General features: G+C 46.5%; 1 protein-coding gene across 3 annotated transcripts in view; it reads right to left on the minus strand.

Moving 5' to 3' along the window:
- POLE (DNA polymerase epsilon, catalytic subunit) overlaps positions 1–19,724 on the minus strand; it is a 56,063-nt gene extending 36,339 nt beyond the window's left edge. The window contains exons 1-17 of one of the 3 annotated variants that reach the window (XM_083417503.1): positions 19,221–19,724; positions 17,156–17,291; positions 15,927–16,007; positions 15,460–15,504; positions 13,993–14,085; positions 13,094–13,248; positions 11,316–11,457; positions 11,040–11,120; positions 9,660–9,767; positions 8,886–8,996; positions 8,125–8,210; positions 7,761–7,880; positions 6,172–6,304; positions 4,882–4,995; positions 3,001–3,213; positions 2,278–2,385; positions 1,344–1,472 (exon numbers count right to left, since the gene is read on the minus strand). In XM_083417503.1, coding sequence (XP_083273629.1) covers positions 1,344–1,472; positions 2,278–2,385; positions 3,001–3,213; positions 4,882–4,995; positions 6,172–6,304; positions 7,761–7,880; positions 8,125–8,210; positions 8,886–8,996; positions 9,660–9,767; positions 11,040–11,120; positions 11,316–11,457; positions 13,094–13,248; positions 13,993–14,085; positions 15,460–15,504; positions 15,927–16,007; positions 17,156–17,291; positions 19,221–19,306 — 1,941 coding nt within the window. In that variant the 5' untranslated portion in view covers positions 19,307–19,724. Of the gene's footprint in view, positions 1–1,343; positions 1,473–2,277; positions 2,386–3,000; positions 3,214–4,881; positions 4,996–6,171; positions 6,305–7,760; positions 7,881–8,124; positions 8,211–8,885; positions 9,077–9,423; positions 9,768–11,039; positions 11,121–11,315; positions 11,458–13,093; positions 13,249–13,992; positions 14,086–15,459; positions 15,505–15,926; positions 16,008–16,295; positions 16,529–17,155; positions 17,292–19,220 lie in introns of those variants that run through there. The other 2 variants (XM_083417505.1, XM_083417504.1) reach the window with 2 other exon arrangements.
- Positions 19,725–19,787: the final 63 nt, after the last annotated feature.

Genomic DNA, 19,787 nt, shown 5'->3' on the forward strand with positions numbered 1-19,787 from the left:
ACCACCAACCATCTATTCATATGCTCTGGTTATCTCCTGCTTGGACTATTGCAATGCACTCTATGTGGGGCTACCTTTGAAGGTGACTCAAACTACAACTAATCCAGAATGTGGCAGCCATACTGCTGACTGGGAGTGGCCACCGAGACCATATAACACCGGTCCTGAAAGACCTACATTGGCTCCCAGTATGTTTCCAAGCACAATTCAAAGTGTTGGTGCTGACCTTTAAAGCCCTAAATGGCCTCAGCCCAGTATACCTGAAGGAGCGTCTCCACCCCCATCGTTCAGCCTGGACACTGAGGTCCAGCTCTGAGGGCCTTCTGGTGGTTCCCTCCCTGCGAGAAGTGAGGTTGCAGGGAACCAGGCAGAGGGCCTTCTCGGTAGTGGTGCCTGCCTTGAGGAATGCCCTCCCATCAGATATCAAGGAAATAAACAACTATCTGACTTTTAGAAGACATCTGAAGGCAGCCCTGTTTAGGGAAGTTTTTTATGTTTGATGTTTGATCGTATTTTTTATATTCTGTTGGGAGGTGCCCAGAGTGGCTAGGGAAACCCAGCCAGATGGGAGGGGGAATAAATGATATAATAATGACAATAATAATAATAATAATAATTCAGCAGTCTCTTACTAGGGAGAACATTGCAACACTGGCCTTTTCCCTCTATTCCAAGAGATGTGACGATAGACTGCTCTGCCTCCTTTCTTTTAGCAAATGTTTTGTGCCACTGGGGAAGTGGTAATTCTGTATTGATTTGTTCTGGATGTTATATGTGATGCCAATAAAAGGTTTACTACTACTACTACTATCCTTGTTGCTAGAGAGGCAGCAACTCTTTGTGAAGGAGATTGAGGAAGAGGTTGCCTGGAGTGCCTACCCCAAACTGGGAGTCCATTACCGGCACAGGGAAACTTCCATATATATTGTCTCTTATTAAGAAGGCAATGTTGTTCAGCTTTCTTATAGTACGAGTTATAATTCACACTCTGATTCTCCCAAAGAGAAAGACAGCATCCCTCCACCCACTCCAAAAATTCCAAACTGAAATAGCACTCCAAAATCTTAACTGTGCGGCTTGTTATTGTGTCTGATACCATAGTGATTGCAATGCTTGTTTTTTAATGCTAGTGTGCTTATTGTTAACCACTTTTGAGCTCAACATTGGCCGTTGGAAAAGCGGAATAGAAATATTAAATCAAATCCCTGCTAGTTGGGGCTTTGGGAGTTGGGAGCCCAAGAGCGTCCAGAGGGCTGCAGATTTAAGTCTAAGAGGCCACAGTTCTTACAGCAGAGATTTAGACTTTAGTACCCAATGCCAAGGAGCTCAAACTCCTCACTCACCTGAAGCCGGTTGGTTAGGATGATATTCGGGTACATGGCCCCCACATCCAGGTGGTATATCAGAGGACATTCAATCCTGTTGGGGACTTCCTTCAGGGAGTTCAATTTGACTTTGATTTCATCGCAAACCTGTGGTCCAGAGGAAGCAGTGGAAAGCAGGCAAGAGGATAAGGTGGGTTGTTGTTTTTTGCCTAGGAGAGCAATGCTTTACCATGCTCTTCGGAATGCAATAGAGCCCGGCAAAAGAACACCACATGTAAGGTAAGGTAAAGGATCCCTAGATGGTAAAGTGCAGTCAAAGGCGACTATGGGGTTGTGGTGCTCATCTGGCTTTCGGGACGAGGGAGCCAGCGTTTGTCCGCAGACAGCTTTCTGGGTCATGTGGCCAGCATGACTAAATCGCTTCTGGCGCAACAGGACACCATGACAGAAACCAGAGTGCACAGAAACACCGTTTACCTTCCCACGGCAGCAATACCCATTTATCTACTTGCAATGGTGTGCTTTTGAACTGCTAGGTTGGCAGGAGCTGGGAAAGAGCAACGGGAGCTCACCCCGTCGCAGGGATTTGAACCGCCGACCTTCTGATCAATAAGCCCAAGAGGCTCAGTGGTTTAGACCACAGCACCACCTGCATCCCTACACCACACATGTACCAGGACTGTGCCTTTCGTAGGCCACAAGTGGCTCCAAGGACAGTTCAATGTAGTACATAGCAGCAGATTGGTGGCCAAGGCTAAGGGGTTGGGGAAGCAAAGGGTTGAAGCAGGGGAAAAGAAGGAAGGAACAGCCAAGATAACCTGGGGACCGGGGGGAGCTAGATGCTTAAAATGAACAGAAACTAGAGTGAAGGAGCTGTGTCAGGACTATAACAACTCCATTGCTACTGCTGCCTCCTCCTATGCAGACACGGCTGTTTGGCCTACAAGGTTACCTCCTGGAAGTTGGTCACTTGGTCAAGGGGTATTCCCTCCTCTTCCTCAATGGCGTGGCGCAGAGTCTTCTCCACACGCTGCAAAAGGAAGTCGAAGGCAGCAGGGTTCTAAGAGACACAACCGGGGTGGGAGGGAAGGACATGAGTGTGACAAATTTTCACCAAGGATTCTCCCCAGGCAAAGACAGTGCAGTTGAAATCACCGGGGGAACATGGCGCCACATGGGGCAGGCGGAAACAAATCTGCAAAGGAAAGTCTTATGCTCTTTGTAATCCACAAGATCGGGTCGTAGCTCTTCCTCCAGCAGCCTTTGTTGGCCACCAGCTACAGGGAAGTGTGCTCCCTCCCTCTGGAAGATCAGTTGCCGGGAAGAATCACCAGCGGAGGAGTTACTCTTGCACTCAGATTCTTTTGGGCTTCCCAATGGTTGGCCACTGTGAGAACAGGATGCTGGACTAGATGGGCCTGATCCAGCTGGCTCTTCTTGGGTTTCACCTGGAAATGCTGTGGATTGAACCTGGGACCTTCTACATGCACAGCAGATGTTCTATCACCAGCCTCATGGGGTCAGACACTTCTCTTTTTGGGGGACAATTTGGACTTTGTTGTAGCTACCCGGTTTATGTCTGGCAAGAACGGGGGCGGGGCGGGGATTTATCCTGGCACCCCCTGCCGCCCCCCATGAGCTTTCGAGAAGTCTCCTTCCAGGGCGGGACTCGTACCATCTTGAAGCGGCAGGGGATGTCACTGCGAAAGACCCCCGACTCCAGGGCCTCCACGTGCCCCCCGACGTAGGTCTCTGAGTCCAGCACATGCCCATCCTCGGTGAGCTTGTTGAACTCCTGCTCTTGCTTGTTGGGGAAGATGATGTTGGCGTGATAGGCCTGGACCATCAGCAGCGCCTCGCACAGAGTCCCTGAGCCCTTTCGCAGCACCTGCAGGGGGAGAGAGAGAGGAGGGCTGATGGCAAAAGGGAACTTAGAGGGGGGGAATTTGGTATCTCGCAGGGGAGGGGGGGAAATCAAGCCAGAGAGCTTTCAGGTACCTGAAAGTAGGGCTGGGCGATAACAGCTTTTAAACATTGCGGTGTATCGCCAGCCAAAGGTATCGGTTTGGCGATATACACTGGTACCTCGGGTTACAGACACTTCAGGTTACAGACTCCACTAACCCAGAGATACCTCGGGTTAAGAACTTTGCTTCAGGATGAGAACAGAAATTGCATGGCGGCAGCGCGGCAGGCCCCATTAGCTAAAGTGGTACCTCAGGTTATGGATAGTTTCAGGTTAAGAATGGACCTCCAGAATGAGGTTCTCACCTGATGTTGAATTAAGTTCTCACCACTGTACCATGATGTTGAAAAAACAAGCTGCATCGGCCTCTGCCTGTAAGGCACCTGGTGAAACTGCCCCAGCTCTCACCTCAGGAACCGAGGTGGTTTCACCCAGGCCCTCATGGGCTCGGACAACGCAGCTTGTTTGCGCAGCTCAGCTGGGGATCGGGAAGGTTCCCGCTCTGCAGCTGAGTCAGCCCCAGCGTTCCTGCCACTCACGGGCGAGTGGGCAGAGCCTCAGGGCTCCTTTAACTGTTCGCTGCAGGGAGTGCCAACCATGCTCCCCTTAGCTGAGCAGTTTCACAGAGCTCACGGGAGCCAGCGCTGGGCTGGGGGCGCCTTTAACTGTTCAGCTGAGGTAAGGGCAGCTGTACACTCCTCAGTTGAGCAGTTCAAAGATGCAGAGGAAGAAAAAGCTGTATTGGTGCCTCGCCGACACTCGCTTGTTTCTCCCTCTGCATCGTATGAGGGGCAGTGTCACTCAGCGGTGTATTGTGTGTAAAACCGCTACCGTTCCTGAGTCCCCTCTGCTAGCAGCACTGCTGGAAGGAACTCTAGCAGACGCTGCTAGCAGAGGGACTTGGGAGGGGTGGCGATTTCACCCGTGATACACCGCTGACATCGTGGGCTGTTCCTCATATTTTGATATATTGCCCAGGCCAACCTGAAAGACTAAAAAACATCTGTCTGACAGTGGAATCTTGGAACAACCAAGGGGCCACATATAGTGAGATAATCTACATTAGTAGAGACCCTCACTGTACTCTTTTTGGTGATTACTAAAAACATTTTTGTGCAGACAAGCTTTCTCGGACATGTAAAATGTTGGTATAACTTTTAATCTGTTTATAGCTTATTGCTGATTTTATCTGGTAAGCATTTTATAGAGCTTTTTTTTACTATAATAAGTAACAACAACAACAATAATTTATTGTTTATACCCCGCCCATCTGGCTGGGTTTCCCGAGCCACTCTGGGTGATTTCCAACAGAATTAAAAGCACAATAAAACATCAAACATTAAAAACTTCCCTAAACAGGGCTGCCTTCAGATGTCTTCTAAAAGTCAGATAGTTGTTTATTTCCTTGACATCTGATGGGCAGGTGCCACTACTGAGAAGGCCTCTTCTGTTTTGCCAATAATTTTATTGTTTTATTCTCTTTGCAAACTGCTTTGGGGTTTGTTTGTTTTTTTAAAAAAACACAATCAACTGGTGTTTAAATTTTACAAAATAAGGAAGCAACTGAGCCTTGGGCTCCACTCTACTCACTTCATCGGGCTCCATGGGGATGATGGTGCACAAAGCGAAGATGAAAGGGTGGACGTATTTCATGTACATGTAGTAAGTAGCAACAGCGTCGGACACTGAGTAGGTGGCCAGAGTCTGGAGGAAGGAAGCAGCATGGAAGCATTTTGCAAATTGCCAGCAAGCGTGGCTCCATCTGAGCGCAGGAAGAAGATCAGCAGGCGCTATGAGTTCAACACAGCCTCCTCCTCCCCATCCAAGGAAAAGGTCTGCATGTTGCCAACATGCAAATATTCATTTAAGCAGCTTGATTTATATGGGGAGTGCTGACTGAAAAAAAGGATCATTGGCTGCATGTAAAAGTTAACAATTAAAAAAACAGCAACAATGGAAAATGGTCTGTGCTGAAAGCCAATTTGATAGCACAATTATTACTATCCTTTTAAGAAGCTGTATCCACTGGTGATCAAGCTTTTGGGCCAGTGAGTCACAAATCAAGTTCAAATTACGATACAGTGGCTACACTCCACTGACAGCTTTTCTAGCTCTTGGTGTGATCTTGCCTTTAGCCTAGAAAGCCAGGGAGCAGAATGTCAAGAGAGACAGGAAAGCTACACGGCTATGCCCTAGCCAGGCCTACAGGTCTCTAGGCGCTTGTCCAGATGCCCAACTATCCCTTGCTGGCCTGTGCAATGCATGTTGGCTGATGGTGGTTTAATCATTTAGAGGCACTTGACATTCTACCACGTAACAAAAACTGATTGCGGAGAGAAGATTGCTTTAAAGGAATAGCTCCCTAAATGTACAGCTCTAGCATTCTGCACCTAGAAAGCCATGATTCTCTGCGTGGAGCACATAAACCCTCTAAATTGCTCTGAAGTATCACATGCACAAAGGCGGAGGGGGCTGGAATTGTGAGCAAGCCTTGAATATCAGAAACCTCCCTTAGAGCTTCTCCAATTCCTAAGTCTACAGCAGAAATTTCTCTCTCTCTCTCTCTCTCTGGTTGTCAAACTATTAGCATTTTATTTTACAGCGAAAGCCAAATTGTTCTAGATTCTGCAGGGATGCCAGAGTGCACTGCATCAACTGTTACATTTGCAACCACAGCTGCACAATTCCTATACATGTTATCCAATCCTCCTGGATGTTGGAGGGTGAATTCTGGCCAGGGCCTCATAGGGGCACAGCAGGCCAAGGGAACTCCTTCCAGTACCCCTTCTCTTTTCCCTCTGCCGTTAATTGTTGGGAATCCGCCATGGCTGATCCCAGTTGAAAACACACGGCAGAATCGCACAGGGGTAACCGAAGTACCTGAGGTTCCTCAGTAGCCATCCGGCACATCTCTTCAGGATCCAGCTCCACGGGGTCGTAGCCCAGCTTCGCTTTGGCTGCCGCTTTCAAGTTATGGCTTCCCACTGGGAGGTAACTGTCTCTCTTAACCCACCTGCCAACAGAAGCCACAGCACTGGTTGCTGAATCGGGAGAGGCAGCCCAGTTTACAATGAGCAGGGCAGAAGTATTATGAGACAGAGTCAACCTAAGCTTACTTTGGAATACAAGTCAAAGGCTAGGGCCACTTCCTATATATCCAGGGAACCTTCTGTCCTGCTCCAACTGAAATGTCTGCTGAAGAACCTTGGCATGCTTTTTGTTTGCTGTAGGTGCTTCTTGGGCGTGTTGATAGTTCGTTACACCTTACCGTGACCCTGTCTGATGTGAAAAGTTCCCTGCATAGAGGGATTGGTTGTTCAACCACTCTGGGAACTGAAGGTCTGAGGGGAATAGGATCTGCTAACCTTAACAAACTACCGTTCCCAGGGTTGTGTGTGTGTGTGTGTGTGTGTGTGTGTGTGTGTGTAGCCATGGCTGCTTAAAGCTGTATCTTAACACAACATGATGTCTAGTTGGGATTGTGTCAAATGAAATGGTAGAGGCTTCTTTTCAAAGAGTATTATTTATTTATTTATTGAAAAAGTACAACTGAAGCACTTGGTTCCTGTTTTCTCCCTGACGTACCCCAGCCAAAGGAAAACAAAAGGAGAAGACAACTCACGAAATAGAAAGGATTGTGTCTAATGTGATCCGTACTGTTCTGGGCAGATCAGCATTAGACAAAGGGTAAAGGTAAAGGGACAGGGACCCCTGACCATTAGGTCCAGTCGTGGCCGACTCTGGGGTTGCGGCGCTCATCTTGCTTTATTGGCTGAGGGAGCCGGTGTACAGCTTCTGGGTCATGTGGCCAACATGACTAAGCCACTTCTGGCAAACCAGAGCAGCACATGGAAACGCCTTGTACCTTCCCACCGGAGCGGTACCTATTTATCTACTTGCACTTTGACATGCTTTCGAACTGCTAGGTTGGCAGGAGCAGGGACAGAGCAACGGGAGCTAACCCTGTCGTGGGGATTCGAACTGCCGACCTTCTGATCAGCAAGTCCTAGGCTCTGTGGTTTAACCCACAGCACCACCCGCGTCCCCCAGACAAAGGGTACAAGTGTAGCAATGAAGCATCCTTTGCTTTTGTACGCATGTTAATCAGAAATGAGGGACGGTCATGCGATATTAACTGCCGGACAGTGGAAAAAATATATATACAGTGTTGCCATCCTTCCTGACTCTGTCAGGAACTACTGAGTGACAAATGGAAGACCCCAAAAGGAGAACAGCAGCACTCTTAGCAAATTGCTTTTCCCTGGATTCTTTGGGGGAGGTTCTTTGAAGTGGCACGACATCACTTTAAATATAGAGTGCGGATGGGGCACCAGTCAAAAGCATGGTGCAGCGAGGTGCCAAATACAAATTGTTTTCTCTGGGTGTGCCATGAAGGCTGGGCCCTTTTCCACCTCCATCAGACTAAGCCCCAAGAAAGAGATTGGTGAGAGGGGCTGAGAATCATGTACCTGAGACAATCCATGTGGATGCATGAAGGAGCTTTGTATTCCCCCTGGCTGTCCTTTTGGAATCCGATCTCCTGCTGCATATTTAGCCCGTGAGCTGCTGCTCTGGTTTCCACAAAGGGCCTGGAGACAGATAAAGCAAAATAAGCTAGAGAGCTTCTACAGATCTCACTATTTAGGCATTGCAACAAAAACTTCCTGCAGCTGGTCATTGCAGGGGTAGGGCAGGTTAGCATGCAAGTTTGCTGGCCAGCTCGTTTCCCCAGAAGGTAAAGCATGGTTTTCCCATTAAAATGAAAATAACCCAATTTAATTTAAAAAGCTGGACACCCACAAGGCTCAAGAACAGAGTTCACTCAATTCTCACCAGTCAAAGAAGTCTCCGTTGTATGTCACCATGATGGTTGGCTTGGTCTCCTGAACATGTTCAAACCACCTCTGGATGAGGTGGGCCTGATTTTAAAACAAGAGGAGGGAAAACAAATTTAAAAGGCCATTTATTGTCAATGGTCCAGATGCTTGTTGTTGTTAATTAGATGTGCATACTTCCCTTCATCCGTAGCTCATAGGGCAGTTCACAACATAAAATTACAATATAAAAATCACAAAATACCTAGTAAAAATATGAACAACAAACCAATAATCCCCTCTCCTGCTAGGTTCTTCTTATGACCAGCTTTTCTGCCAGGGAACCAAAGGTACTATGTGTGTCCAACAAACACCACCTCTCACATTCTGCAACCATTGGGAAAGGTGCATTTATCTGCATGGTGGTTTGTTCAAATTTCCAAATTATGTAGTCTGGTGATCGGAGAGGGTAAAATAATGGGGGAGCAGTATATATAGAACCCCCCTTTTCTATATTTATTTACAGCATTTGTGTACCCTGCTCTTCTGCCAAAAGAAGAAGAAAAGGGCTCCGTGAGTGGTTTACACACAAAACAAGATAGTCCTTGCCTTCAGGCTTACAAGCAAAACGATGGCTATGCAGAACACACTCATGTCGCTAAAGGTAACAAACAGGACCCGAAATGTGTGACCAAAACCCCCTGACTCCAATGGAACTCCGCGATTTCACTGTATTGTGGTTTTAAGGGGAAACTGGCCTTCAAAATTAAGCCTACCTACCTCATCTGGTTCATTAAAGACACAGAAAGGCCCCTCATACTCTGGTTTGGGAGTAAACTCAAAATCTTCAATATCCTCTGAAACGATCTCTCTGTTTGTGATCAAGTAACCCTGGGAAGAAAGAAGCGAAATGGGAATTTTGCTTAACTGAAGCAACAAAGAGTAAACCGACGTTACCTTATCAGTTCTCACTAAGATGTTAAAGGTAAAGAGCCAGTCGTGGCCGACTCTGGGGTTGCGGCGCTCATCTCACTTTATTGGCCGAGGGAGCCGGCGTACAGCTTCCGGGTCATGTGGCCAGCATGACTAAGCCACTTCTGGCAAACCAGAGCAGCTCATAGAAATGCCATTTACCTTCCCGCCGGAGCGGTACCTGTTTATCTACTTGCACTTTGACGTGCTTTCGAAGTGCTAGGTTGGCAGAAGCAGGGACTGAGCAATGGGAGCTCACTCTGTCGCGGGGATTCGAACCGCCAACCTTCTGATTGGCAAGTCCTAGGCTCTGTGGTTTAACCCACAGCGCCACCTGCGTCCCCACTAAGATGTTACCGAGTAGGAAATCCTGACTATGAAAACAAAACCCGCAGTAGACTCTTTCTCCACCCCACCACAAACACCTTCCCAAACCACCTCCTGTTCTATGCTTCTATTGGGAGCCTGAAGTTCAGGGCCGCCTGCCGTTCCATACTCTTCCATTTCTATGGCTTAAGGGGGGCATTTATTCTGGCTTGTTCTGCAGCGTTGCCAGCCATGGAGGCAGCTGCCCCAATTTACCTGGCCATCAATCATGTAGGAGATCATCATGATCTGGTCCGTTTCTGCATCAGGAAACTTTAAAGGGAGTTTGGTGGTCTCAATGTCAAAGGCCAGGACGACAGGATCCTAGGAAGAATTGGAATTTCCAAGTCACTACCAGATGCTGGGCTCCACTCAGGGCAATACAGCAATAACACCTCTTCATCGACAACAGGGATGTGGGAACCTCTGGCCCTCTAGATCTTGTTGGACTCCAGCTTCCATCATCCTTAGCTAGCGTGGCCAAGAGGGATAATGGGAGTTGTAGTCCAATAAGCAGCTGGAAGGCCACAGGTTCTCCACCCTTGATCTGCCTAACCCACTTCCTGCAAGTGCACCTGGCCCATGCTAGAGGCGCTAGAGACATTTGGGCCCACAGGCTTTGGGATGCTGTAGAGCCTGGACCACTTATCAACGCAGACCGCTTATAAATGTCATCTCCAACTCCTCGAAAGATTCCATCAACGGTGTCTCCGAAAATTTTTACACATCACTTGGGAAGACAGGCGAGCTAATGCCAGTGTACTGGAAGAAGCAAAGATCCCCAGTGTCGAAGCAATGATTCTTCAACATCAACTTCGTTGGATTCGTCATGTTGTTCAGATGCCTGATTATCGTCTTCCAAAGCAACTACTCTATTCCAAACTTAAAAATGGAAAGTGTAATGCTGGTGGTCAACAAAAGAGATTTAAAGACTCAAGGCAAATCTAAAAAAACGTAGTATAAACACCGAAAACTGGGAAACACTGGCCTGCGAGTGCTCCAGTTGGAGAACAGCCTTTATCAAAGGTTTCATAGACTTTGAAGACGCTTGAACTCAGGATGAAAGGTGGAAAGGAACTAAGATGAAGGCATGCTTGGCAAACCCTCACTGTGATCAACTTCTGCCTGGAAACCTCCATCTCTCCCCACTGTGGAAGGATGTGTGGATCCAGAATTGGCCTCCAGTCACTTGCGGACTCACTGTTAAAACCGTGTTTATGGAAGACAATCTTACTCGGCTACGAGTGATTGCCAAAGAAGAAGAGCCCAGGACTGGCAGCTTTTTTCAGCTTGAGGGCCACATGCCTTTATGGGTAACTTTCTGAGGGCCAAATACTAACAGCAGGTTGGGCCAGAGGTGTGGCCTGTGGAGAGTCCTGAGGGGCAAAACAGATAAACTAGGGAGGGCCTCATTCTGCCCTTAGGCCTCAGGTTCCCCACCCAGACTGTAGACTCACACAGCGCCCAGGAATCCTGAAGACATTTGGCTATTGGTGACAGATGCAGCATAAAAAACCAAAACAAAGCTGGCAATTGAAGGAAACACACACACACACAGGTGCTGAGACAGGAGCTCTGCCCCACAGGAATACTCACTGGCCGTTCAACCAGGTCGTCTCGGCGGGTGATTTCAGGAGGGAAGCTGCTGCCTCGGTAGCGGACATTGTACCAGTGAGCCTGTCATGGGAGGAGAGGAACCGGGAGAATCACGCCAAGGTAGGGTCCACGGCCAGTAGCAAAGGCTCAACCCCTACCCGCCACAATTAAAAATCTGGAAATGCATTTTTAGAACTTTTGGCACAATGCTTTTGTATCCAGCCGTTCGGGAATCAAGGTAGGAAAGAAGACGGGTCTCCCCCAGTTGCCGCTCACCACGTGGATCTTCAGATCAATCGACAGGCGGATGTGGTAGGGGACGTCGTACTCCCGCATGTCCACTATGTTGTCCATCTGGTCAGCGGTCTTCTTGGAGGGAGCCTCCTCCTTGCTGGACAGGCTGTTCCCAACAAGGGCACTGCAAAGGAGAAGGAACTGGTTTAGATTATCAGGACTACCTGCACACAGGATTGACAAGCAAATGAAGTATTGTTCTGCAACTGTAAATGGCTTAGAAGCCATTTTGGCATATCAGCGGTATAATTATGATGATGATTACTACTATTGATAGTTGCAGCAGTGCGGGAACCGATTCTCTGGGGCTTCTTTCCCCATCACTCAGAAATGTACATGAACCACATTTAAGGCCCATGATCTGGTTCTTCCAGTCTCCCACTTGGATGCAGAATTCTTTATAGAGCCTCCAGATGTTTGGCTCTGTAACCTTTGTGGCTTGCTTGATGGGAGAGCCGAAGGATGAGAGATCTTCAGTGGAAAACAGCCCTATTGGCTTGGCAGCAACGAGTCTGGGCAGAGCCTGGAAGAAATGTTTGAGGCTTGCTGGGGACACTCCCAGTTCATGGACTAGTAACTAGAGCAGCAGATCACCTTTCTGGGTTGCACCAGGATAATCCCGTGAGAGTCTAAACACACACACACCTCATTTCTAATAAGCCAGAAACTGTGTGAGGAGGAAGCAATAGAGCTGGGTTAGGGAACTGCATCTGTCCGTAGCCCAGAGATGGAAGAAAGAAACAACCCCGACTAGAGAAGAATGGCAAACCAAGTTGATGGACTAGGCAAAATTAACTGGGAAGCTCAGAAATCAAGAAGACAAGAAATAAGGAATGGGAAAAGTTTATAATTTACATACGAGACCACTGTACGCAGGTTAAAACATTAGCAGGATTTTGAGCACACTTGTAAAGTAACAGAAAGTATGGGTAATTTAGGACGATAAAAATTTGGATTTTTTTCCCCACAGAGAGCCAGTGTGGTGTAGTGGTTAAGAGCGGTGGACTCGTAATCTGGGGAACCGGGTTCGATTCCCCGCTCCTCCACATGCAGCCGCTGGGTGACCCTGGGCTAGTCATACTTCTCTGAGTCTCTCAGCCCCACTCACCTCACAATGTTTTTTGTGGGGGAGGAAGGGAAAGGAAACGGTTAGTCGCTTTGAGACTCCTTAGGGTAGTGATAAAGCGGGATATCAAATCCAAACTCTTCTAAATATTAATATCCAGTTGTAAGTATTATCATTAGGACCCATGGAAAGGATGGGGGGAAGTCAGAAGTCTTGATATTTGGACTTTGAATTGTTTGTATTTTGTTTATTTTATTTAAAATCAAATAATATTTTTTTACAGGGAACTGCATCTGTTCAGTGGGCCACATCCTTGCATCCCCCACCTGTCTACCACAAGTCATCACAATGATGTCAGGCAACCTGCATTTACCCATGCAATGAAGTCAAACCATGCCAGCAAAGGCACAGCACTTTAGAAGTCCCAGTGATCAGCTGATCAGCAGTGGCTGCAAAGCCCCTTTTGGACCAGGCATGTCTTTATCCGCTCCATTACTGATGTCATATAGGACCTCAGATGTATGGCATGTGGCTGCGGTTTGGCCAAAGCAGTTTGGCAGGCCAAATGGGGAGACCTGGCGGGCACAATCTGGTCCACAGTATGGAGGTTCTCCATCACCACAAGATGGCTCAAATGGGTCTTTTTGACCCAGTCCAAATGGAAATGACAGTGGGCCTAAGGCAGCTCCTCTACCTGGTCAGCATAGCGGTGTAAGTGTCCATCGCTTGGTCCCGTTCCCTGTTTTTCTTCACAGCAGGTGTGATCTCCTTGCGCACCTTTACCAGGTCATCCACCGTGTTGAAAGAAAGCTTGAGGTAGGTCCGTTTCAGGCCGACCAGGTGATTTGGCTGAAAGGAAAAGAGAGAGAGCATTAAAAGAAGGCAAGCTTTAAAGAAGAATTCATTTAAGAGATGCATGTGGACTAGTGGGGGGAGGAAGTAAAGATGAAGCAAAATACCAACTGGAGACTAGAGGGGTGATTACCATTAATTAATTGCCTTACACACACACACAAAATCTCAAGGTGATGTACAAATAGCAAAGAAAAAAGGGGAAAACAAAAAAGCATTTGCCTGGTGCTGAACGACGTTAGCACAATGTTGGAGTCACACTTAGGAACGGCCAGCCTGTAGACCACAGCTTTTTTGAACCCTTTTCACCTCTCCTCTCCTCTCCTCTCCACCCCAATAATTTTTTACTGAGTTTTAAATAATTTTATACATATAAAACATAACCATTTCAAACATTAAAATACAAGGTTCTTTTGAACCTTCGGACCTCCTTCCCTCCCTCCATAGGTTCCATGTTTAAGTTTAAATTTGCTGCATCTTTTACCATTATCCATTTGTTATATAACCACAATTATCATAAATAATTCCACATTACAAGTGCCAAAGATTTTAACTGTTTACAGTGGTCTTTCAATAAATTACGTATTTACTCCAGTCTTTAGAAAATGCTTGCATCTTCCTGGTTTCGGATCTTCCCCGTCAGTTTCGCCACCTCCGCATACTCCATCAGTTCACCCCTCCTTTCCTAAATGCTTGGGCAACTAAAACATTTACAGCCGTATCAGCAAAGGCATTTCTCACCAGGTCCAAGTCCTCTTTGGGTACAGTGTCCAGTTTAGCTATTTTGCCTTGGAACTTCTTGGAAAGGAAGGACGACACTTCTCGGTCACAACCCTGAAGAGACAACCAGGCATCAGCGACGCTAAGAAGAGAGGCCACAGGCCCAAACTCCATCCAATCATAATCATTTCCGCGTGCTCTATCCTCAGGGAACAGTTGCCACGAAGTATAGTCTAAATAATTGTTATAAGCTGGATTTTTTACCCTACCTTCACCATAAGGTCCCAGAGTGGGTGACGGCAATATAGAAGAAGAAGAAGAGTTTGGATTTGATATCCCGCCTTTCACTCCCTTTAAGGAGTCTCAAAGCGGCTAACATTCTCCTTTCTCTTCCTCCCCCATAACAAACACTCTGTGAGGTGAGTGGGGCTGAGAGACTTCAAAGAAGTGTGACTAGCCCAAGGTCACCCAGCAGCTGCATGTGGAGGAGCGGAGACGCGAACCCGGTTCCCCAGATTACGAGTCCACTGCACTTAACCACTACACCACACTGGCTCCCATATAGAAATACAGCATCAGAATAAGTTAAAACAATTCACAGCCAGAAGACTGGAGGGGATCCTATATCTGCCTACCAGGTGTCAAAGGTCAGCCTTGTACACTGTGGAGGAATTTAGGCCAATGGAAGAGGTCCACTCAAATCAAGTGGGAAGCTTTGCCTTGCTGGGCCTCCCTGCTGATCTGAGAATGCAACTAAAACATGCCCAACAATCTCCTGCAATTGGACATTGCAGTAGTGCGAGGCAAGCTTCAGAGAAGACACCTATTGCTGATTATTATTACTTATTTCATTTATACCCTAACAGTCCTCCTGAATGAGCAAACACGTCCACATTCTTTATTTCTTTTAACGGTTTAAAAACATGCTTTCAGCCAGTTATCTTAGGGCTGCCAGGAACAGTGCGTTTCAGCCATCAAATGCCAGGGGGGGGGGCATGGATGTTTTTAATCTCCTCCTGGACGTCAATAACAAGGGAGACAGACACATTTCAGCAGGAAGGGTATTCCTCAAATGGGGAACTACCACCAAGAAGGCCCTGTCATGTGTTAATGCCAGCTAGGCAGCCCCCGGTGATGACACCAGCAACAAGGCCTCACCTGCCCAACAATATTGTTGATATTGGGATATTTTTAGGTATTTGGGTCCCAACCCATTTAGGGCCTTATATGCTAGTATCAACACCTTGAATTGGGCTCAGAGGCTCACCAGCAACTAAGCTTCTCATTGAGAGCCCTTCATTTCCAAGAAACCCTTCAGTGTTAAATCACAAACCAAGCATAGTGGTCATGAAATCAGAGCTTTTTAGCCTGCCTCATCCCTCCTCCTTCCTTGTATGGCATGCTTACAGCTAAAGCATTTCAAATGGTGGAAGGGTTCATTCAAGAATTGCAATTTCAGGTACAAGTCTCTGGGATGTCTATACTAACCTTTTGGGTTGCAATGTAGAAGTATGGCCTATAGGGCAGTGCCACCTAGGAAACAAACAAAAAATAGTGAGCCCCACGCAATCATACATTACGAAGGCAGGGAGGAAAATGTACTGAAAACTTTTCTGGTGCTTAACTTTTCTGTGGAAGATTTTCAATTTTTAAAGTTCAGTAGCAACAATGAATTGTAAGTACAACATCAGGCTCAGTTGACAGCTTAGCTTTGTTTACGAATAGAAGTTAAATAAATAGGCCAAATTAGATCACTCTCTGGGTTCTGGGCTCACGAAGACATAGTATGAAAACCACTGCTCTGCAGACTCCCACATTGATAGGGAGGCAAGAAGCTTGATTTGGCGTACGTTAAAATGTCCCACCACCTCCCCACCCTGCTCCCTCCTCAAATTTCCAGTAGGCTCTTAATTGGTCTGCCATTAATTGGTCTCACACTGCTCTGTTGGACTCACCTTAAACCTGCTTCCGTCCTCCTGAATGAAATAGTAATCCACAGCGCTGACCAAACGTTTATCCTCATCTAACACCTCCGTCTAAATCAGACAAGGGCAGCAAGATCAATCAAACAGACAGACAATGCCATTTCCTCAACATAGGACTCTTCATTTTACGTCTATATTGTTGTCCGATTACTTGTACTAATCTGTGACTACCAATAATAGCAATGTTTCACCTTGGAGCAGGATTCTCAGTGTCCTGGAATCACATCGTTTCTTGAAAAAGAAATTTTCATTTTCATTTCATGTTGTTGTCCCTTTATATCATTTCAGGACTCAATTTAAGCGAAGAGTTACCTCAGCCATGAGTTTATCCACACTTACCTTTTGCTCCGCTCTATATCTAAGTGTTTTCATTTGCCCTGAACTTTCCCTGCGAAAACCCACTTTTTAAAGTTCAATCAGAGGAAACATCAATTCACGTTTTCCATGAATTTAACATTTGCTCTGATTGAGCTTTAAAGAGCGAGTTTTCATGGGGAAAAGTCTGGAGGGGAAAAAAGGGTGCTCAGACATGAAGCTTTAAATTGCGGGCCACGCCTGGAAAGAATGGAGGAAAAGTAACCACGGATAAGCCGTATAAAACTTTAATTGTGTACTAAGCTGCCTGTGTGGTGAAATGAAGGCTCCAGGCTGTTTAGGTTGACACTGAGAAATTATTGAGTAACATTAAGGGCAATCTGGGGTTTGTTGCATCATACAGTGTATTACTGTGATGTCACCCTGACAGGACAAGTGAGTGGGCTAAGCATACTCATGCAATGAACCTTATTAGTAGATTTTTCAACTGGGGCAGTAAAATCAAATGTCATTTTCTGTCCCTATCTTAGCCAACTGCAGACAACATTCATTCTCCATACTGAACCTTCCAATGACGCTGTCTTTGGAATGGCCTGCTCTTAACTCAATTTCTCACACCTCCCTCCATGGCAACCACAGAAATAAACTAATTTAAGCATGCTATTGTTATTTCATTTCTTACAAGGAACTCAAGGTGGCATCTATGGCTCTCCCTGTCCCCTTTTATCACCAGAACAGCCGAGAGGGCATTTGAACCCTGGTCTCTCAGGTCCTAGCCCAATACTCCAGCTGCTACTGCTGCTGCTGCACACAGGCTCTTTAGCAAAACAATCACGTATGAGCTTTACACATGAGATGCTAAAGGAAAACGTGCCGGTACCCACAGGGTGCATGTTGATCAACCATCCTGTCCTTTCGCCTGGTTCTTTCATCCTCTCAAACCCGAATTGCGCATCGATCTTGTCAGTCCACTGGGTGCGCTCCAAACGCTTGAGGGCAGAAAACGAAGCGCTATCATCCCTGTGGCAAGAGAAAGGAAGAAACATCAGCACCACATAAAACAGAAGCTGGAGCAAACACTGAGAACAACGAAAAGAAAAAAAACTTTTGCTACACAGCTTACCAAAGTGGTTGTAGCCAAGGACATAAGTGGGTTCCCCATGACTCAACTTTCAAATAAAAAAAGGAAAAACAGGCTTCTAGTCCTAAAGGCTGCAAAAATATGTTTGAATACCCCATAATCTAGAAGCAAATAGATTTACTAGTGGTTGGAGATAAAAATACTTTATTCTTCAACAAGCGTAAATAACTGTATTTTATAATGTAAAATTGGGGTGGGAATTACTCACGCTTACTTAATTTACCTTATTACGGATTTTCACAAGCTGTTCTGAGCTTTTTCAGATAAAGCAAGGCACAAAATGCTTCAAATAAATACATTTAATGAAAAATAAAAACTGATCACCCATGGCAACAAAAAACAGGTTGTAGGACCAAGAGCCGAAAAATTTCAAGGGTGAGGGAAATTCAATCTGTACATGTTCTCTGTACACACTTTTGTGTGTGTTTATTTTACAGGCTGGTGTTTACTTCAGCTCTAGGTACTATAGGAAAAACCCTTTGCAGGCATCCGAGATGCCTTCATTTGTTGATGGCAGGTGCTCTTTGACATTATTTTATTTAGTTAATAGACTTTTAAAATCACTTTTCAGGCAAAAATGCATTCCAAGGCAGTTTGCAGCCATATACAGCACAAACCCATTAAAAGTACAGCAAATAATTAAACATTTAAAATATCCATTTCTAACCAAGTTATACAGTAACATACTACAAAATAAACCGGGGGGGGGGGGGGCTTAAAAATAACGCCCACATTGCATATTTTAATTATTCCCAAAGCCCATAAAAATCTTGTTTAAGGTAAAAACATTCCTGTTCTCCTAGGCCTTTGGCTAATTAAATAATATAGGGCCCCTTAAACTGCATGTGGGGGTTCATTGGTTTGTTTTGTTACTATGTTATGCATCTTTGTGTTTTTATATTGAAAACCACTCTGGGATCTTCGGATGAAAGGCAGTATAGAAATATAATAATAATATACAGAAATTAATTAAATTAGCGTGCAATGGGGCTTGTCTGATCCCACTTGGGATTGATGGGAGTGAGGCACTATGGAAAAGGATCTGGCCTATAGCTCCTTCTAGTAGTTAAGGAGATCCAATCTGGGATACATTTTCAGGTTCATATACCCAGATTATTATTATTATGAGGTCACAGGGAAGCAGGCAGAGGGCCTTCTCAGTAGTGGCGCCCACCCTGTGAAACGCCCTCCCATCAGATGTCAACTATCTGAAATAAGCAACTATCAGAAATAAACAACTATCTGACTTTTAGAAGACATTTAGAAGACAGTTTGTAAAGTTTGATGTTTTATTGTGTTTTTAATATTCTGTTGGGAGCCGCCCAGAGTGGCTGGGAAACCCAGTCAGATATGTGGGGTGTAAATAAAATAAAATAAAATAAAATACAAATTGTATTTATACCCTGCCCATCTGGCTAGGTTTCCCGTCACTCTGGGGAATTTAATTTTATTATTATTATTAATTGAATTTATATATCGCCCTGTACCCGGAGGTCTCAGGGCAGTTATTTTCCATGTTCTTACACAAATGCCAATCCCTTTCCCAAGAAATACACTATGAGTATATCCGGGTTCCTGTGACCGTGAATGCACTCTGCACATGTACAGAGGATCCACAAATGCCAATCCCTTCCCCAACGGATCCGGGAGAAATGCACTCTGCACAAGTTCAGGGGCAATCCTGCACTTGCGGCGAACGCACTCTGCACATGCTCAGGTGCTCCCCACCCGCCCATAAAAGCCCCAATTCCTGCCAAATGACACTCTGTACATGTTCTGAGGGGGCCCCTCCGCCCCCCTTTCCTCACCGCGGCGGCGCCTCTCCCTCGCCGCCTTCTGCGGGGGCCTCCGTTCCCCACCGGCGACGCCACCCGCCGCCTCTCCAATACGCCATCCCTGCCAGACTGAGTTTCGCGCGCTCTCAGAAACCGCGCGAGATTCCCCGTTCCCGCGAGCGAGCAAACAAGCGCGCGACCCGCTGTCATCCGAGAGCCGCCGCCAATCATGGTTCCGCCAGTGGGACCGCCCCTATCCTCCCGCAGCCAGTAGGAGAAGAAGAATCCACCCTGAGGAGAAAAGAAAGAAAGAAGTGGCTCCGCCTTCCCGCTCGCTGTCAAAGTCTCCTCACAAGCAAGGCTAGCTCCGCCCCTACGCGCACCACCCGGCTCCTTATCCCTCTTTTCATTGGCTAATTTTTTTCTCCTCAGCTAACCGTCCCGCCCACATTCGCGTCCGGCTCCGCCCCCTCCCAAGCGCAAAAGTTTAGGACTCTTGTGTGTGACTGTTTCGCCTGCTTTCTACGCCACGCCCACTTATTGTGTCGTAATGCCCGCCCTCTCCCCTCTGATTGGCTCATTTCGGGGGTAGATACGGCT

The sequence above is a fragment of the Podarcis tiliguerta genome, assembly GCF_965153285.1.
Source record: "Podarcis tiliguerta genome assembly, chromosome: 16".
Classification (NCBI taxonomy): Eukaryota; Metazoa; Chordata; class Lepidosauria; order Squamata; family Lacertidae; genus Podarcis; species Podarcis tiliguerta.